Source organism: Ascaphus truei, chromosome 13, assembly GCF_040206685.1.
Source record: "Ascaphus truei isolate aAscTru1 chromosome 13, aAscTru1.hap1, whole genome shotgun sequence".
In the NCBI taxonomy this organism is placed as follows: domain Eukaryota; kingdom Metazoa; phylum Chordata; class Amphibia; order Anura; family Ascaphidae; genus Ascaphus; species Ascaphus truei.
The window spans coordinates 27,066,679-27,088,001 of record NC_134495.1 but is presented as its reverse complement, the minus strand read 5'-3'; the positions used below and the strand labels follow the sequence as shown (position 1 = coordinate 27,088,001).

The window sequence follows — 21,323 nt, the reverse complement described above, 5'->3', positions numbered from 1 at the left end:
TTACCTTGAAGGGACCAAAATTTTCATTCCGTAGGGCTAAGACACTAGCATCACACCTCTCGCCAAGTCACTTTCAAACTAAAACTGATCTTAAAAGAATTGGTAGTATTCCTAAAGGTTTTTATGCATGTGGAAATTGTTCCATGTGTAAATATGTTCATAGTACAAAATTTGTCCAAACTGACATCAATGGAAAAAAATATTTTATTAAAGAATTTTTGAATTGTAATACATCCTACACCATTTATCTTTTGAGATGTGGTTGCAAAAAATTATATGTGGGACGAACCATTCGGCCAGTCAAGACCCGCATTGCCGAGCATGTCAGACTTATTAAAAAGAATGATGTGTCTCATCCAGTTCCCAGACACTTCTCCAGATGCCCTAAAGGGGGAATAGCCAACTTTTCCTATATGGCAATTGAACATATCCCTTGTAACGCTAGAGGAGGCCATAGAGAGGGGGTATTAAATAAACAGGAAATGTATTGGGTGTACACTCTGAACACACTCCATCCGGCCGGCATCAATCAGGAGTGGGAACTGAAACACTTCCTGATGGGGTAATGGCTAAGTTTTGGGGTGGGTTCACAGTGTTCACCCAATTACATTGTGATCTGGGAGGTGACATATTAAGTTACTGTCTGTCATGCGGTTGCCACTGTATTCATGGATATGAATTATGTGAATAAATTGATAAAATGTTTATATCCCTTTAAAGTGAATCTTGATACTGAAAATGCTTTATAAGTACAAAAAAGATTTTATAAGTACTAGATATATGAAATCCTTTGTTATACATCTGTATACTTCCATTAATTGATATAGCTTTATATAATAATAATGATGCTGGTAACTTAAAACATCAGTAGTTGTGTTTTTAAATTTATCCATTATATGTTCTGTTTTGTTTTTAAGATTTTTCATGTGTATGTTGTAAATACCTTGTTGTGCAGCCATTGCTATGGGGATTGTTGGGGAGATAGTTATCCACTTTAATGATTAATCTACCACAGGTGAGGTTTAAATACGTTCCCTGTTTCTATTGGTGGCATACACTCACCACTCCCTATATCTATTTGGCTGCCATACACTATCAGCACTCTTTGAAAAAGTCCATAGCCTGGACGAAACATGTTAGAGTGGTTGCCTGATGTTTGCTGCTAGCGATCAATAAAGTTTTTTTAGACATCCATGCGTTGGCTGCTGAAGTTGCTGTGAACCACGGACCATCTTACCCCCTTCTTCCTGTCTCACCACCCATAGGCCGCTCCCTCACCCGGCGCTCTCCCTCACCTCCCCCCCCAACAGAGCACGCGGCTCTCCCTCACTCGGCGCTCTCCCTCACCCCCCTCCCCCCCAACAGAGCACGTGGCTCTCCCTCACCCAGCGCTGTCCCTCACCCCCCCCTCACAGAGCATGCGGCTCTCCCTCACCCGGCGCTCTCCCTCACCCCCCCCCTCACAGAGCATGCGGCTCTCCCTCATCCGGCGCTCTCCCTTATCTCCCCCCCCCCCCCCAACAGAGCACACGGCTCTCCCTCACCCGGAGCCCTCCCTCACCCCCCCCCCACACACAGAGCCCGCGGCTCTCCCTCACCCCCCCCCCCCCCCCCCCAGCACGCAGCTCTCCCTCACCCGGCGCTCTCCCTCACCCCCCCCCCCCACAGAGCACGCGGCTCTCCCTCACCCGGCGCTCTCCCTCACCCGCTCAGCCCCCCCCTCACCAGCCCCCCCCCCCACACACACACAGAGCAAGCGGCTCTCCCTCACCCGGCGCTCTCCCTCACCCCACCCACCCCACACACACACAGAGCATGCTCTCTGCGGCTCTCCCCTCACCCAGCGCTCCCCCCCACACACACACAGAGCACGCTCTCTGCGGCTCTTCCCTCACACAGGCCGCTCCTCCGGCTGTCTCTGCCTCTCCTCTGGCTGTCTCTGCCGCTCCTCCGGCTGTCTCCACCTCTCCCCATGAGAGGCGCAGCACCTCCTCACCGGAGCGTCTCAGCCTCTCCGCGGAGGAGCCCGAGGAGGAGGAGGAGGGCGGCCGGGACACGCGCAGCCATGTGCAAGGTGAGTAAACGCAGGGGAATGGGTTATTTACTGCGTCCCTGACTCCCCCTGCCCTTTTCCCCGCTACCCTCGCTGCCCCCCTGCCCTTTGCCCCCCCTGCCCTCCCTCCCCCTGCCCTTTGCCCCCCCCCCACCCTCCCTGCCCTTTGCCCCCCTGCCCTCCCTGCCCTTTGCCCCCCTTCCCTCCCTCCCCCTGCCCTTTGCCCCCCCTGCCCTCCCTCCCAATGCCCTTTGCACCCCCTGCCCTCCTTCCCCCTGCCATTTTCCCCTTTGCCCCCCTGCCCTTTGCTCCCCTGCACTTTGCCCCTCTGCCCTTTGCCCCCCTGCCCTTCGGCCTCTTGCCCCCTCCCTCCCTGCCCTCTTGCCCCCCTCCCTCCCTGCCCTCTTTCCCCCCTCCCTCCCTGCCCTCTTTCCCCCCCTGCTCTTTGCCCCCCTCCCTCCCTGCCCTCTTGCCCCCCCTGCCCTCTTGCCCCCCTTTCCATTGCCCCCTCCCTCCCTGCCCTCTTGCCCCCCTGCCCTCTTGCCCCCCTGCCCTCTTGCCCCTCCCTGCCCTTAGCCCCCTCGCCCCTCCATGCCCTTAGCCCCCCCTGCCCCTCCCTGCCCTTTGGCCCCCTGCCCCTCCCTGCCCTTTGGACCCCCTGCCCCTCCCTGCCCTTTGGACCCCCTGCCCCTCCCTGCCCTTTGGCCCTCCTGCCCCTCCCTGCCCTTTGGCTCCCTGCCCTTTGGCCCCCCTGCCCCTCCCTGCCCTTTAGCCCCCCCGCACCTCCCTGCCCTTTAGCCCCCCGCCCCTCCCTGCCCTTTGGCTCCCCCTCCCCTCCCTGCCCTTTGGCCCCCCTGCCCCTCCCTGCCTGATACCCAGATATAAGCACATGTATCAGTAAAGCGTAATTGAGCCATTTGGCTGATAGGTGACTGTTTTGTTAATGTTATTAATCCTTTTTATTATCATCTATTTCAAAAAGATTTTTCATTTGTATATATTCTTGCTTGCATTACCTGTATTATCTATATACTTTGATTGTATTAGCAGTGTTTATTAATTATCTTTATCTCATATGTGTATATGTATATTTTTAATATGTGCATTTTGTAATGATTAGTTTATATTGCTTCACTGCTTTACAAATGAGTAATTTTATTGTCTTTTATTTTAACCCATTTTATCTCTGTTAGTTCATGTTTTTTGGATAATTCAGGATTATCATTATCATGTATATACTAGTTGCAAATTATATATATATTTATATTTAATTATTTTATATCAGTAATTTGAATCTATTCCAAACTATTCATATACAATATGAGTTTTAATTGAATAATGTATTGGTCTTTCCATAATATCCTTCCTGCTATATTTATTTATATATTTAGCTTTATTATCCATATCCTGTTCTTGTGCCAGATATATGATACATCTTATATAGTAATGCCTACTCTAACCAGAACATCAAGGGTTAAACATTTGTTCATTTATGGGTTGCTAAGCAGTGGTCCTGCTACACAGGACTGCAGTCAATCCAGTATCAGCCCTTTGAGAAAGTCGCCTGTTGGTGACGAAATGCGTCAGGGACTCTGATAGCGCAATTACGTCACTACGACACTGCGCACGCGCACGAGGCCGCATCAAGCGTGGGATACATTCGGCGGCCATTCAGAGGCGATTCTCTGATATCTTGTGGACTTAATCTAGCCGGCAAACAACACCCCTGGTATCTGGTGAGCTACGATTCCTTCACTCAGCCCTGAGGGAGCCTATACGTGCGGACGTTTGCAGCAAAGATACCGGATGGTGGTGATATTATCACAAATTGCCTAATTATCATTTTAATCTTGTGAGTGCGTTTCTTTCCCCCCCCCCCCTTCCCTTCCCCTTTTAATATTAAACACAGTTTTATGCTATGGGGCGTGCGCTCTCTCTCTTTTCTTGTTTATATATATATATATATATATATATATATATATGTCCTGTAACGGGTAATTCCACACAGTAGAATCCGTTACAGGTGGAGGCGCTGAAGAACATTGTACCAGTATACACCCCAGGCTCCCTGCAGTGGAGGCTCAGACCGCCTGTGAGCCACAGGTATTGCACCGCACACACCGTAGCCACACATCCTCCAAGGGGGTGAGGGAAAGTACGCTACACAAGTAACACTGTAGGTAATTTACCACTAAACAAATGGCATGCGACCATCTTATTACTCTAAATATGTCCAGTGGCAGCCAGTGACAGCTGCAACGAAGGGTGGTGTATTGAACTTCACTGTGTCCTGCTACCATGCATGCGCTGTGATGTTGCCCCTCTTTACAGGGAGCAACAAACCACCAATAACCCGTACTACTCATTACGCATGCGTGATCGGAGTGAGCGCGTGCCTGTATCGGCGTTGTGCCGTCAGTAATACTATGGTTACTATATTAGTCATCAGAGGTGAACGCCATGGACTGCGCATGCGTCCACACACTAGTGCAGCCATAGTCATGGCTTAAGCTTGACAGCGCATGCGTGTGTGCATGCTTGACTGGAGCATCTCCACCACTGCCTATTGATTGATCTTCTGACAGATGTAAGTAGTTAGAAGGGGTATATTTAGCCTTTTTTTATGAATTATTTACACCATTGACAAAGCTGCCAGCCCCAGCGAAACGCACGTTTTGTTTGCGGGCGCAGTGACATAACATTGTCAGCGTCCCCACTCTACAAGGGGACACTTTCCTGTATTCCAGCCTCTACCTCAGCTAAATAGCATTACTGTTAACATTACGAATTAGCTTGCATATTTTCTTGGTAGGAAGCTGGTTGTTTGATATCCACTCCCCTATCAGTGCCACAGTGTTTTTATTACCGATTGCATTATCAACTGTTATCAAGGGGCTGCTTGAAGGGGTATTTGTGTCTACACTTGGTATCACTACAGGGATATTGTATATATGTTACTAGTGTCATTAGACCATGACCACAATCTACTGATATCATCCCAATAATGTCAGGGTGCGTCAGTTTTTTCAAACACATAGTAACCTGTTAGTTTTATGAAGATACTGTATACTACATATGGATTATCATTGTCCCCTTGGACTATCTCTAAGCAACCCTTATGTTACATCTGATTTTCTCCCCATTGTAGGGTAGTTTAAGAGATATTATTACTACCATAACTCTCTTCTAATATTAGGTACACATTACATCAGGCTTCTTAGGGTGCTATAGCAGATTAGTATAGTCCATAGACACTACTCCAAATTAGTATAATATTACTCTAGGGTGCACTAATTACGATCACTAGATTGAATGTCCCTCTATTGTGGCCCTAGTTTTAGGGATTACTAGGACATTAGAACATCTGTGCTTTAGTTGATAGGTCTTAGTGGTCACCATCCTGCTTTAACAGTACATAGTACCTGTGGCTCTGTTGTCCTTTTCCTTGATTGGATAATTCAAGCCAATTTGGCAAGCGGTTAATTTATTGCATGCATTTTGGAGTCATAGGATGTTTATATAACATATCCACATTTATTTGGCGTATCTCTTATCGCCAGGGGGGCTTATGTTTTAGTGTCGTGTTCCCATTTATTTTATCGGTCCAAGGACCAATTAAATTTGTCGTTTTAATTTAATTCATAGTACTCATATGTTAGGGATTCTATCACTTCCAATCAACTTCTGTATCTTTACAGTTAAATTGTGGACACAATTAGATTCTCAGGTGATAGACGAGTGCATGCTACAGGGACCTTTTCTCTGTGCCCACTTTCCCCTTTTCCCCCTCCCTCTCCCTTTCCTCTCAGGGGTTCAGCTCAGTTATTTTCCCATTTATTCATTTTGCCTAGTGCACTCATCACTTTATTCTGCATGGAAGTTCAGCGGGTTCTCTTTATTCTAACAAAACTATAAAAAGAACTATTTTTTTTACTGAAAATACCGCATTTTTAGGTTAACACAGTTTGATTTATCTGATGTATCTATCCAATGTCTGTTAAAGAATTATATAAGCTATGCTACCGTATATAGAAAGTGACAAAATGAGGAATAAATCCCCCAAAAAGCCGATGCTCTATCAATGGCAATAATGTAATAAAGATATAATGCAGCAAATGTCTCTGATTCCCTTGGTTATGTCAGCGTGTGGGGGAGTTTGTTGAATGAGTTATATGTCTTCGGTGTGTTAGTAAAGGACTCAGCCGGGTGGGGGGTTAATAAGCTTGTAACAATCCAATAACAAGAAATATCACTGCAGTGTGTCTGCAATATACTCACAGTGTCCTCAATAGCTTTCCTTAGCGCACCCTGTGTCCCACACCATACATCAGCTGGCCAGTACTCACAATAAGCTGTCCATGTCCGCCTGTCTTACTGAAAAATGAGAAAGGACCCCACACAAACTGCTCACAATGCGTGCTCCAGCCGGTAGATAATGCAGGAAAATTGGTAAAAATGGTGGTCACTGCTCACCGAGCTCCGGAATCAACCAAGCGCAGTATAAGTAAAAAATATTATTTATTCATCCAAAAAACGGAAAGGTATACAGAGAGTGTACAGCTCTAACGCGTTTCGTCTCAAAGGAGACTTTATCTCTTTATCGTTTCGTCTCAAAGGAGACCCATTGTGTATTGTACTTGAGCTTACTGGCCCTTTTCTCAATTAACAAAACAATTACATAACTCTTTAAAATTATGAACGTGTGAATGGAACATACTGTTTCTTTGTGAATGGGTAGAACCAAAACTGTCAGATGTGTATTGCTTGTGAACTCCGTTGTTAAGGTAATAATGTTAACTCCTGCACAATGAAGATATTTGTACAGGTATATGCAAATTAACATCACACCCAGATAATATTGGTTAGGAAACACGCCCTGTCTGATGCAGTGATTTCAAGCTCTTCTTGTCTTCGTTACTCTTAACTTTCTCTTTCTGCAAAGTCAACAATGTTTACCAAGAAAATTATGCCGCTGCTTTGGCCATGTAACTATCGTATTTCTCGGAAGTCCAGCATTGAGAGTAAGAAGTTCCTGGATCAACAAGTGGCTTTGGTGATAGGGTCAACTTATGGGTAAGTTAGAGGCTAAGTTTCTTCTTAATTAACTATACAGTATATACAATAATTTTACAATGCTTACTCTCTACAATATTTGCCACACATTCACTGTCTTAGTGACTTACACAGGAAATCTAAAAACTTGTGTGAAGTGGAGATCTCAAACGTGTTTTTACAATAAAAGCTATGAAAATGGTAATATTGATCCATTAGAAGAGGCAGTATCTTGTAAGAGATGTTTACACCTGAACCAATTTGCTTAGTAATTTTATTGACAAGCATACAATAAAGTACAGTACTAAGTGATTACTTGGCCATTCTAGGCACTTAAACATTTATTTTACTGATATAGTAAATTGTCATGATTTTATTTTGTAAAATTAAGGTCTGGGTTATACAGTAGGTATTTTTGTGAAATTTGAAACGTCGTCTACCAAGGATGGAATTTTCTGCAATTCTAAATGCAGTTATTATTTAAACAAAGATAAACAGTGTCAAACACTTTGTAATTCAACAAACTCATTGTTTATTAAGAACGAATATCTAATTCTACACAGGAATGTTGAATTCATTTTTTTGTTTTAAATCTACCTTGATACTGATGGGAACATAACTGACATTATTTGACAATGTATCACACATTATGTTCAAACCCCTGGCGAATGCAATTTTCCGCTTACTGCATTACCCCCATAGTCTGATGAGAGAGAGTATAACCCAGAAAGAGTCTTAGCTCTTATTTTAGATCTGTGAAAAAAGGGTGATGGGTTAAAAGCTTTATAGTTAATAGTTTATAGTAAATAATTTTTTTAGTTCTATTAATAATAGGTTACTGACTAATTACTGTCACTGGTGTTTTGATTTTGACTCTAAAAGAAATTATTGTTTTGGTTTTAAAAAAAAACAATTGTAATTTCCTTTTGGTTTTGCCAAAACTTGTTGTGTTTTTGTTTTGGATTTTTACTAAATTATGAAAAAATGCATCTGAATAAACCGGAGAAAGCTAAAATAGAATAATAAAGCATCAGCAATGCTTTAAATAAGTATAACATGAATAGAATAACAAAATAAAAGTTGACTAAACTGTAATATAAACAAGCTAATCTAATATATAATGGTGTTAACTCCTTTGACATTTTTTTGGGCTGCTATACTAGTAGAGAGTTATGTGAGAGTGGTACCTGGCAGGTAGAATAAACAAGACAATCACTCAAGGGAAATTCCAACAGTGGCTCAAAATAAAAGTATTTGAACAGAGATCTGGCAACTCATAGAAGCAGGAAGCGATGTACAGTGGGTATAAGCTGAAGAGACAGCAAATGGAATGATTCTGTTTTGAAGCAAATAAAGTCTGTGACTATCACATGTATGAAGAAATTATTAATTGTAGTGCACTGCACATACAGTACAGATGTAGCTAGTTTTACTGGTTTGTGCAAACAAATCTTAGGAAAGACACAGTGCTGGGGGAGGGGATTTCCCTGATGGCACAGGAGTGGGTCTATTCCTTTCAATGGGACCTTGTATTGCAAGAAATTACCCTTTTGGATAAAGATTGTACAGTACGAAGTTGGATTCCTGAATAACTAAAAGACCAAGAAGATGGCCAAAAGTAAGACGGGAGGATACAATCCGAAAATGTGTTGTTGCAATATGGAGTAAGAGAGACTTACAACTGCAGGAACTGGAAGATCATTGTGGAGTCCATCATCCAGAAGTGGATCAACAAAGACTAAATATGGTATGTGTGTGTGGGTGCATGTGTGTGTGTATATGTATATATATATATATAAAAATACATACATACATATATATATAGAGAGAGAAAGAGAGAGAGCGCCACATAAATCTAATTAACCATAAGTAAAGCAAACAATGATGAAAAAATAAATGCTATTAAAAACTAAACAATAAAGAATAAAAAATACATGTGAAAAAATAAAAACAAATGAATGAATAGTGTCCAGACATATAAAATGGAATACAAATCAAAATCCAGCTCCACACGCTGTCCAAATGAGTCTTTGCAGCCTGAATGCAGGGGGTAACCACTCCCTCCAAGATATCTACAGAAAAAAACAAACAAAAAACTCTCATAGCGTATTAAGTGCATATAAAACGCACTCATAGCGTATTAAGGTTTACAAATTTATATGGGGTAGGATGTGTAAAAATGCACAATCACAAACATAAAGGGAATAAAAGCATTTATGAGTTATACTCAATCGCCAGCCCAGGTGCAGGATACAGCCGCTCCAGTAACACCAGTCCGATGTGAAGGAACACAGCAACACTGCAATTCTACTCCATGTACCGGAGCAAGTGGGGAGTGCCTCTCTACTTCCAGCCCTTCGTCGCTGCAATGAGCCTCTGGTAGCAGTCTCACGAGAGCTAGTGACGTCACTGGGCTATCCGGATAAGCTGCGGCGATCCCCGCAAGGATAATAGTGGTACGGCTGTACTTGGTATTAAGTGCCAGACGATAAAAGTCCCATAAGTCAGAGTGGCATATAAATGATATAAAACAGGACAATATATCATAAATCAGTCCCTACGCGTTTCGTCTCGAACAGAGACTTCTTCAGGGGCTCCATCTAAAATTCCCAGAACTTGTCGTGAGCTTAACATTAATCAAGCATGGAAACCTGTTATCGGGAATTTTAAATGTGGAGGTAGATGTATCTCGTGTAGTCATATATCTAATGGGGCTACTACATTTAAAGCTAAGGATTCCACGACAACTTATGACACTAAAAGTTTGATCAATTGTAACACAACTTATGTCGTATACCTTTTAGAATGTGAGTGTGGCCTTCAATATATAGGCAGGATTAAAAGGAGCCTAAAACAACGTTTCTTGGAACACCGTGGGAATATACTCAAAGGAGTGATGACCCACGGGGTTTCAAGGCACTTTAGTATTAGACACAATAAAGACCCTAAAGGGCTAAAGATTATAGGGAAAGAACATGTTTTAAACAGCGATTATGGTGGCGATAGATTAATGATACTCAGACAAAGGGAGACATACTGTCCCGGCTAAGCTCATTCTAAAGCGGAGTTTCCCGCTCGGTGGCCGCTTCAATAGATAAGTGCTAATGGCGCTTACTATTGAAAGCGCCTGCGGCGCGGGAAAACCGTCCGGGTTTCGGACGGAGACAGCCCGCGCGCCGCCCACGCTATTTTTAAACTGCGGGGGCGGCCGCATTAGAGTCAGCCCGGCCGCTACTGTATTGGATACATGAGCTGGGTGCAATGTCGCCTAAATGAAGACATAGATCTGGTAGCCTTTTTATAAATATGGTTTTAAAATATATTTTAATCTCTTGATAGGGGGTCATTTTGTTATATACACTTCTGTATAATGTGTGTTTTTACTATGAATGTAAACTTTATAGCTGTTTGATCCAATAGTATTAGTAATTTTAATTCTTAATATCAGTTCATAACATATTTTACGTTGTGAGTAATTTAAAACGTATTATTAAAGATTGCTAAATTTATTATTGATTTTGAAGGAGATTTATTAATTACTCATATGGATACCCATTTGAATATCAATTTATTATTAATATCCTATAACATAATATCCTTTATTTTCATAGGTTGATTATAATTGTTCGAATAGGGGGTCAAATACTCTTTCCACTTATTCATGTCTTATATTTTAGTGCCATCTACTGGACATTTAGATTCAGTACACTCTAGTTGCTTACAACAGCTATTGAGGACATATTGGGATTATGTACCTATTGGTTGATGGCCTTTATAATTACCAATGAATAGATAAATCAGCAGCCTTGTAGATACAGAGCCCCTGACGAAGAGAAAGTGTTTCTCGAAACGCGTAGGGCTGTATCTACCAAGCCTGCTGAATTGTGAAGCGTAGCCGGAGGATCCTGAGTCTGCTCTTGTCAGACTGCCGGAGAAAGCATACCAGCCCTAAGCCAAACCCCAGAGTGACGGCGCGAGGACACGAACGCAGTGACATCACGAGCGCACGTGACACGGAAGCGGGAGTGGAATAACGCCTCTCTCCACGCAAGAGACGGGGACACTGAGGCTATCCCAGCAAATGCTGAAGTCACGGATCAACCACCCTAGATGTGCATCTTATCTACTTACATCTTGTAAGTGTTTTTAACTGTGTTTTTTAGCATTCAACTTTACATACTACACTATGGGTTTTGCGCCCTTTTTTTCTTTTTATTCTCTGTAGTTTCCTTTGGACCCATGGGTTCGATCCATCTTGGAGGCGCTGCATCACTCATTTGTGAATTGGACTGGACACTGAGGGCAAGAGCGCTAGCTGATTTATCTAATTAAGAGTGATTAAGCTGACTGCAACAGAATATAATTTTGGGTCATCAGTTTATTATATCAGCCTATTGTATTGTTCCACTTAAAGGAGGATAATTACCTGTAAATAGTGTGGAGTCTCACTCCCTCTGTGTCTTTGCTGCTGGCTCGAATTTGCAAGGACAGTATTCACTTCTGGGGTGTCTGCCGAACTGCTCAGCTGCTCAGCTGTTTCGGGGGATGATCCGCTTAGAGACCTGTTGCCTCCGATGCTCGGCAGGGGCTGTAGATTTCCTCTGTGGATGCTGTCTAATTGCTGTCGGTGCGCTGTTTTCCCCTGGCTCTGAGAGCTCCTACTGCAGTCTGTGCAGTCTGTGTACTGTGCTTAGCTTCTTCTCCTACAAGTTTCACCACGTAATGTGGCTTCGTCAGGGATAGGTCTGCCCCTCTCTATACCCCATTAAATACTTAATTGATTGCAAAATTCAAGACACTGGTGTCAGTTAGTTGACTGATTGTTTAATTGATATTAGTTTGCTTCAATAAATTGCAATTACAGAGAAAAGAAAGAATTGCCGGCGCCAAATCAGTCCTTTAAATAATAATAAATCCGAATAAAGACCAAACCGTCTCTTGCAAAGTCCCAAAAGTGTCCTTGAGCAAACAGGCAGTGAAGGGGTCAACGAACGGCTCACACCAAATGATAGTGCAATATGTAAAAAAGAGAAGAAAACAAACAGATAATGGTGCAGTACGCCAAAAAAGTTTACATTAAAACATTAAAAACACACACATGACAAACATAACACACAATGACAGACAGACGCTAGCAAGACTATAATCCTAACAAAAAGCTATTTATTAACATTGAAATACTGGGTTCCGGAGGATACAGCACTTAAGTCCAGAGGGGTAAAATTGAAACCCTACGTACAGGACAGTAGATGGTAAAAGCAGTAAAGCTGAAGATCGCTCAGGTGCTCCTCTCTGATGATAACTGGAGCTCCTTTAGGGATTGCCTCGTGTGGGGGATGGATGTTGAGTCGCACGAAAACCGGAACTTCCTGGTGGATGTGACGTCACACGCTGCGGTGTTACTGAAATCGCTGCTCCTCTTCCTCTCCTTTCCCCCCACAGCCCACACAACTGCTGCCAATATCCTCCACAACCAAACAGACAGCTCTAAAAACAGAATAATCTCCCAACGACGTTTCATGTGCATGGGCGCACTTCTTCAGGGGTGTGTGGAAGAAGCTTTCAATGACGTCAAATCCGTTCTCCCCCAAGCCTCTGTCACATGGTACTAGAGCCAATCAGATTAGGGATGGAGTTCCCACGCTCTGATTGGCTACTGTACCATGTGAGGACGGCCATGTTTCTTTTCATGACGTCATCTTAAAGGCAATTGAAGCAAAGCCATTCTGATTGGCTGTGCTTTCATTGCCTTTAAGTGACGTCATCATTTTTATTTTTATCGGCCAAAACACATGGTTTTCACGGCCCAATTAGGGCCGTGGGAACCATATGACGAAAATGTGACGTCATCGGCCTTTAAAAGCCTATGTCGTCTCATTTTGAAGCCAGCCGCAGAGGAGGAAGGACCTCCTATGAAGAAAGAAGACCAGGGCGTGGCCGAAGGCGGGAAGAAGACCCCGGAAGAAGGTAGAAGAAAGAAGAATACAGATGAAGATGGATTACAAGTAGAAGACCCGTGGATTGATTTGGATTTTTAGTTTAATGTTTATTTTTTTATGGTTTATTATTTTATGGATTCCTGTGCCTGGTGGTTTTGTACGTGAGTAAGCTGTTCAACGGGAGTCAATGGGGCCAAGTAATGGTAAGTGAACTAAAGAAATGTATTTAATTGTGCTTGAAATTTTTTTTAAAGTTTTTTTTAACATGTGTATTTATTTATTTGTGGTATATCAGTTCTTGCCACTGTATGTATGTATGTATATATGTCTAGAGAGATATATACATACAGGGTAAGAAATTTTGTTATTTTAAACGCTTGATTTGATGTGTTTTAAATTAATTTGGCTATGCTGCTATGCTTCAATGTGTGTATAAGGTTTTTTTCAATTAGATAGTTCTAATCCTTTGTATTGTATTGTGTGCTTGTGGACAGGGTTAGCCTCGGTTTTAAATTTTGTATTCTGGTTGGTACTTATATTTTTTCACATGCTAAATTGTTCTGCTCCAGGCTTGAATTAGTTAATTGTTTCATTGATCGGGATGGACTGTCAATTGTTTAGGGATGTAAATAATGAATGCTAATTGATTTTTGTTTACTTGATTGGTTAAAATAGTTTACTTGTTTGGAGGTATTTGTATTTTGCTTGCAATGATATTGTTAACATTCATTTGCAGAATGTATATGGTGCATAGATTTTATGCATCATATATACAATGTAAATGCAATGTATTGATTGGAATGTGAGGTTTTTCATTGGCATTTGATGATTTAGATTGTAAGATCAGTTAGGATTATTAAAGGAAATTCATTTTAATGTAGTGTGTCTGTATGGAGAAGTGTTATTTGTAGTAAAGTATGGTTTTGATAACCCTTCTACATTTATTTGTATATTGGTTCATCATGTGTGTGTATATACTGTATATATATATATATATATATATATATATATATATATATCTCTGTGTATATATATATATATATATATATATATATATATATATATATATATAGTTGCATGATGAAGCCACTGTACATATTCATGGGTGAAGGGTGGGTATAGGGCCAGTGTCGCTTAACCCCTTAATTACCTTTGCAGATATTATCCGATAAGGTGTTTAAGAGGTTAATTGATATCTGAATGTACTTGCAATGTATTGGCTTTGTATTTGCTATGTATTTTGTGGGCAAGACAAGGATGTTGCTGGCAACGGAGACTTCTTATTGATGAGGTCAGTAGTACTTTATTTATTTGAATATGCTTGTTAATGTTTTTAATAATGGGCAATTAATCTATTATCCATATCTGGATAATAGTTATTTTGCACATTATTGTACTGTAGGTGTTGGGGGGGGGGGGGTGTATGTATTGAATGTATAGGCCAGGTTTATTTTTTTTACATTCAGGGTTTGTTCCGTCGTTCTGCGTGGAACCTCTGGAGACCCCCTGCGGGTCTCCTCGGGTATCTCACGGGTATCAGGCTGGTGGTTCCACGGGTGACACATGCGGGGATGAAGCGGTGGCCTCACATCTGTGGGGGCACCGCGGACCCGTAGTCTGTGGGGATGAAGTGGTGGCCTCACTTCCGTGGGGACACCGCCGACCCATAGGTGTGGGGATGAAGCTGTGGTCCCACTTGTATGGGGGCACCGCGGACCTGTAGTGAGCACTCATGAGTTCCCCAGACCCCCGTGGGAACCACCCGAGGCCCCGCAGACACCTGTGGGTCTGACCCGGGGCTCCCAGACATCCGCGGGCCTAACGTGGGGACCCAATTGTGGCCCACGGTGACCCAAGGAGACCACCTGGGGGTCATGGTGCTGGCGGGACCCACCAGCAGGCTTCCAGAACCTGTTTGAAAAGGGCTGCTGGTACCCTGTAGGCCTGTCAGGTGCCCCGCCAGCCCACCGGGGACTCGCGTGGGGCTGCGTTATGAACCCTGTTTGTAAAAGGATAAATCTTGTATTTATGGGGGGGCACAGGGGGTGGGTAATGTATTTAATAAATATAATGATGTTTATTGTGGTTCACTGTATTGTTTTTATTGTGGGTACTGGGGGTGGGGGGGGGGTTCCCCAACGGTATGTGGGTAGGCCTCCCTTGTGGGTAGTGGGTGAGGGTGGTTAGGCCTCATGGGGTGGGGGTTAGTGTGGGAGGGTATGTAGGCGTCCCGAGTGGTGGGTGAGGGTGGGTTAACCCCTTAATGACTGTAGCGGTTAATAACCACTATGGTGATTAAGGGGTTAGGGGACATTACTTTGGATGTTTTAATTTTTGTGTCTGTTTTGCAGCAGTGGAGGGGCCATGGGCAGGATGAGGGGGGTCGAGGGGGGGGGGCAACGGTATATGGGTAGGCCTCCCTTGTGGGTAGTGGGTGAGGGTGGTTAGGCTTCACGGGGTGGGCCATTGGCAGTGAGGCGCTGCATTATATGCACATCGGGATCCCCCTCCCCCTCCCCACATTAACATAAACTGCACTCACAGGAACAAAGGCAGGGAGATTTAACAGACACATTAGGGGGAGGGGGCCTTACACAGATTACAGTCAAGGCAGGGAGATTTAACAGACACATTAGGGGGAGGGGGCCTTACACAGATTACAGTCAAGGCAGAGAGATTTAACAGACACATTAGGTGGAGGGGGGGGGGGCTTACACAGATTACAGTCAAGGAGGTGGGGTTATAACCAAAAGGGAACAGTTATGTTAAAAATATGTTTTTAATGTATTTATTGTTGTTTATGTATTTTAAATACACAGGGGGTGTACTGTATGTTGTTTATTGCAATGTTTATTGGGGGCAAATGTCCTCAATAAACATGCTATTCTGCCTTAACCCTTCATTGCCTTAGCGGCTATCAGCTATGGTAATGAAGCAGCATTTCTGTATTTTAATAATATTGTGCAGGAGCAGGGGGTCCCCTGAGCTTTGATTTGTGGCTCAGGGAACCCCCTGCTCACTGTACAATATTATTAAAAATACATTCATGCTGCTTCGTTACCATAGCACATATCCGCAAAGGTAAGGAATGATTGTTTATTGATATGGGTGTTTTATTCATACTGTAGATGTGCAGAGGGTCTCCGGAGCGGAACCGCTTTGGTTTTAGGTCCGGGGACCCCTGCTTCCCGAGATACAGGCCCGTTTAGGGGGTGCCGGTATCCCTCTGCTTTGTTTACATTCCGCGGTCACGTGATCGGGACCTTTAAATGCAAAGGGATACCGGCACCTCATAAAGGGGCCTGTATTTCGGGAAGCAGGGGGTCCCCGGACCTGAAACCAATGCGGTTCAGCTCCGGAGAGCCCCTACACATCTACAATATGAATAAAAATGTATTTTAAATAATTTTTAATGTGCCGATGTTTGCGCAGAGAGAGCAGCGGATCTCTCTCTGCTGCAAACACATCTCGCCAGGGGACAGCTTCTCGGCTTCAAAGACAACAGCTTGCAAACGCCCCCATGAATTTTTACACGGCATTGCAGTATTGCAGACAGCGGGAATAAAATGCTTAAATCAGAGCAGCGGAAATAACGCAATTCACCCCGGGCGAAAACGACACAAAACCGCACATAACCGGGATAATCTGAAATTTGCGGAGCTAGCCGAGTTAGAATAAAGTGTGTCGCCACTGTAACAAACATCATAACCAAGTTTTAAATTTGAAGCAAACTGTAAAGCAGATAAACTGTAAACTTCACCACTGCAGATACAATATGATGGACTTTATTTAAAACTAATAAGTGAAACAAAGGGCGAGATTCACTGACTTCCAATACAGGTTAACTGCTATTCAAAGCAATGGAATTTATTGCCTGACTAAGGTGTGATAACCTGTACAGGAGGTTAGTGAATGCCGGCAAAAGATGCAGATTCTGCATTTTTATACAATAACACCTTCCTGACTTTTATACAGTAGACTAGCGATAAGTAAGGTGTGTTGAAAGTGCCTCTCTCTCTTCCCATCAATATAATAAATATGGGACTTTCCATGAAATCGCTTAATATAATTCTGAATGTCCCTTGTTGCTTGATTTAGGATTGGTCTGGCTATAGCACGGCGCCTGGCACAGGATGGAGCTACTGTGCTTTTGAACAGCCGAAAACAAGAGAATGTAGACAAAGCTGTGAGGGAGCTGACTGAGGAGGGACTTAATGTCTCTGGAACCACATGTCATGTGGGGAGAGCAGAGGACCGAGAGAGACTAGTGGAAACGGTAAGAGAATGGGAGGAGGGAATGTAGAGACAGAATAGAATGACAGATGAGTGATGTATTATGAGTGAGATAGATATCATGGGAGAGTCAGATATTCTTTGACCGAAGAGAAGGCAACAATTACATTTAGAAAAACATTTTTAAATAAGCAGAACAAAAGCACATACAAGAGATGCAGGGATATTAATTGGTTTCAAAGATACATTAACAGGTGATAACATACAATTGGAAAGTGGGCAATATTTTTAATTAAAGACATTAAACATGTTTTTTAAATGATAGTCTCAAAAAATGAAAAGGTTCCTTTACACTAGTGTAACACTATAAAATAAAATCTAACAAATGTAAAATGATTGAGATGTTAATTTTACCATAGGCCTTATTCAATTAGGTCCCATGAAGAACATGCCAAATTAATGACAATTGCTTAATTTCCCTGTATGAGTGTCATTCAATTAGGTGTGATGGCAGTTTCAACACCCAACTGAATAAGACTATATGAGCTTTATGACATCCACATTTCCATCTATTGTTCTTCACCTTGTGCATTAGAAAGCAAAAAAGAAACAAACAAAAAAATGCCAGGTTTGTGCTGTTCCAGAAGAAGCATTAACGAGAGTTTGTTTATTTACCTCAAGTCGTTACATTTTCCTCGATTCTTTAAGAATTAAACATGACGTCCCAAATAGAAGATGGCTGACTACAGTATCTCCTAACAGGAAAACATAGATATCTCAATAGTTTTATTTTAGATTTCATTTTGTGCAGCTCCTATAGTTTACTGTACTGTACATGCAAAGTGTACAATTTAAACATTTTGAGGTTACATTTTCTAAAGCATACAAAGGTCTGTATTTATTGTGTAAATAGCTTCTTTTCTTGTGGTCCAAAATTTTAGGCTAAAGCTGGTAAATTCCAGGCATTTTTTAAATCCCTGCTCTCAGATTAGTTAAAATTCTAGGTATTATCCAATCAGTAATGGCGCAGAATTTTTGGCATCTTGCCAAGTTTTTCAGCCAATCAGCTTTCAGTTCTCATTCACAAAGAGTGAGATTTGTTCTTAGACAGGGGAGGTGATTGAACTGGAGGCAGCAGCAAGGCATTGTTTCCTCCCACACCCTGCCTGCAGAGAGCTCCGCAGAGGAGAGTGAGGGGAAAGGGTTGTCTCTTGTGGGTGTTAAAGGGATAGCAGAGAGTTTTATTGGTGTGTGCGTCTTCTATTGGTTTGTGTTTTGTGGGTGTAAAGGGGGAAGCAGAGTCTGATTTGTTGGTGTGTGTCTGCTGTGTGTGTTTTGTGGGTGTAGAGGAGGGGCTGCAGTATGTGTGTCTTCAGTGTGTGTATTGTGGGTGGAGGAGGGGTGCAGAGTGTTTTGTTGGTGTGTGTGTCTGCAGTGTGTGGCTTTACAGGGGGGCTGCAATGGGTGTAGGGAGGGGGCTGCTGATGTGTTTTTGCGGATGTAGAGGTGGCAGTCAGTTTTGTTGGTTTGTGTGTGTCTCTGCAGTGTGTGTTTTGTAGGTGCAGAGGGGGCTGCAGTGTGTGTTTTGTGGGTGGAGGAGGGGTGCAGAGTGTTTTGTGTGTGTTTGTGTCTGCAGTGTGTGGGTTTACATGGGGGCTGAAGTGGGTGTAGAGGGTGGGCTGTTGTTGCATTTTTGTGGCTGTAGAGGGGGCAGAAGTCTGTTTTGTGTGTGTCTGCAGTGTGTTTTGTAGGTGTAGAGGGGGCTGCAGTGTGTGTTTGTGTGTTTGTGTCAGTGGGTGTAGATGGTGGAGGAGGGCTGCAGAGTGTGTTTTGGTGTGTGTGTGTGTGTCTGCAGTGTGTTTCTGTGTTTGTTGGTGCAGAGGGGGGTTGCTGTGTGTGTTTTGTGAGTTTAGAGCAGGGGTGGGGAACGTCCAGCCCGCGGGCCGTATAAGGCCCGTGAAATCATCTGGTCCAGCCGCCCGGGCCCCCTGCACGTCCGTGCCCTTTGATAAATCCTGTAGCCCGGTTAGCGTGTTCGCGATACGCAGTGCGCACTTCCCTGCAAAGGGAAGAAGAAAAAAAAACCTCCCCCCTCTCCTCATTGGCTGGCGCGTGTTGGCACGCTGCCAGGATTTTTTTTTCTTGCTGAGCTTTCAATGTGAGGCCCGCCCCTTCCTGCTGAATGGAGCAAGTCAGGTGCCCCTCTTGCTTCCCCCTTGCTCCCCTGCTCCGATTCCCCCCCGTTCCAATTCACCCCTTGCTCCAATTCACCCCCGCTCCGATTCACCCCCGTTCCGATCCTCCCCCCTGTTCCGATTTCCCCAGTGTGTGTCTGTGTGTGTGTGTCTGATTGTGTGTGTCTCTGTGTGTGTGTGTGTGTGTGTCTCTGTGTGTGTGTGTATGTGTCTCTGAGTGTGTGTGTGTCTCTCTGCGTGTGTGTGTCTCTGTGTGGGTGTGTGTCTCTGAGTGTGTGTGTGTCTCTCTGAGTGTGTGTGTGTGTGTGTGGGTCTCTCTGAGGGTGTGTGTGTGTGTGTGTGTCTCTCTCTGAGTGTGTGTGTGTCTCTGAGTGTGTGTGTGTGTCTCTCTCTGAGTGAGTGTGTGTGTGTGTCTCTGTGTGTGTCTCTGAGTGTGTGTCTCTCTGAGTGTGTGTGTGTGTGTGTGTGGGTCTCTCTGAGGGTGTGTGTATGCCTCTCTATCTGAGTGTGTGTGTGTGTGTCTCTGAGTGTGTGTGTGTGTCTGTGTCTCTGTGTTTGTGTCTCTCTGAGTGTGTGTGTGTCTCTGTGTGTGTGTTTGTGTCTCTGTGTGTGTGTGTGTGTGTCTCTGAGTGTGTCTGTGTGTGTGTGTGTCTCTGATTGTGTGTGTCTCTGAGTGTGTGTGTGTCTCTGAGTGTGTGTGTGTGTGTGTGTGTGTGTGTGTGTGTGTGTGTGTGTCAGTCAGTCAGTCACCCAAAGAGAAGTGTGAAAGAGAGAGAGAGAGAGTATGTGTCAGAGAGAGAGAGAGAGATATTGAGAGAGAGATATTGAGAGAGAGAGAGAGAGAGAGAGAGAGAGAGAGAGAGAGAGAGAGAGAGAGTGTGTGTGTCAGAGAGAGAGAGTGTGTGTCTGAGAGAGGAAGGGAGGGAGGGAGAGAGAGAGAGGGAGAGAGTGTGTCTGAGAGAGGGAGAGAGAGAGAGAAAGTGTGTGTGTCTGAGAGAGGGAGAGAGAGAGAAAGTGTGTGTGTCTGAGAGAGGGAGAGAGAGAGAGTGAGAGAGATAGAGAGTGTGAGAGAGAGTGTGTGTGTCAGAGAGAGAGAGTGTGTGTCTGAGAGAGGAAGGGAGGGAGGGAGAGAGAGAGAGGGAGAGAGTGTGTCTGAGAGAGGGAGAGAGAGAGAGAAAGTGTGTGTGTCTGAGAGAGGGAGAGAGAGAGTGTGAGAGAGATAGAGAGAGAGTGTGAGAGAGAGAGAGTGTGTGTGTCAGAGAGAGAGAGAGAGTGTGTGTCTGAGAGAGGGAGGGAGGGAGAGAGAGAGGGAGTCAGGGAGAGGGAGTCATGGAGTCAGGGAGAGAGAGGTAGAAAGTCAGAGAGGGAGAGAGTCAGATGGGGAGAGCGAGAGAGTCAGAGAGGGGGAGAGGTAGAGAGTCAGATATGGAGAGAGTCAGAGAGGGAGAGGGAGAGAGTCAGGGAGAGGGAGAGAGTCCGGGAGAGGGAGAGAGTCAGGGAGAGGGAGAGTCAGAGAGGGAGATAGTCAGAGAGGGAGATAGTCAGAGAGGGAGATAGTCAGAGAGGGAGAGAGTCAGAGAGGGAGAGGGTCAGAGAGGGAGAGGGAGAGAGTCAGGGAGAAGGAGAGAGTCAGAGGGGGAGAGGGAGAGAGTCAGAGGGAGAGAGTCAGAGAGAGTCAGAGAGGGAGAGGGAGAGGGAGAGAGTCAGAGAGGGAGAGAGTCAGAGAGTCAGAGAGGGAGAGTGTGTGTGAGTCTGTGAATGAATACAGACACCAACCCACAGTCAGTCATAGTCACCCACCCAAGTGTCAGTCAGTCACCTACCCAAGTGTCAGCCAGTAACCCAAGTGTC

At 44.1% G+C, this 21,323-nt stretch overlaps 1 protein-coding gene across 2 annotated transcripts in view; it reads left to right on the top strand.

Annotated features, from left to right (window-relative positions):
- Nucleotides 1–6,897: 6,897 nt before the first annotated feature.
- LOC142465084 (dehydrogenase/reductase SDR family member 4-like) overlaps nucleotides 6,898–21,323 on the top strand; it is a 39,048-nt gene continuing 24,622 nt past the window's right edge. The window contains exons 1-2 of one of the 2 annotated variants that reach the window (XM_075568992.1): nucleotides 6,898–7,126; nucleotides 17,143–17,320. In XM_075568992.1, the coding sequence (XP_075425107.1) occupies nucleotides 7,002–7,126; nucleotides 17,143–17,320 (303 nt within the window). In that variant the 5' untranslated portion in view covers nucleotides 6,898–7,001. The remainder of the gene's footprint in view (nucleotides 7,127–17,142; nucleotides 17,321–21,323) is intronic. The other variant, XM_075568991.1, reaches the window with a different exon arrangement.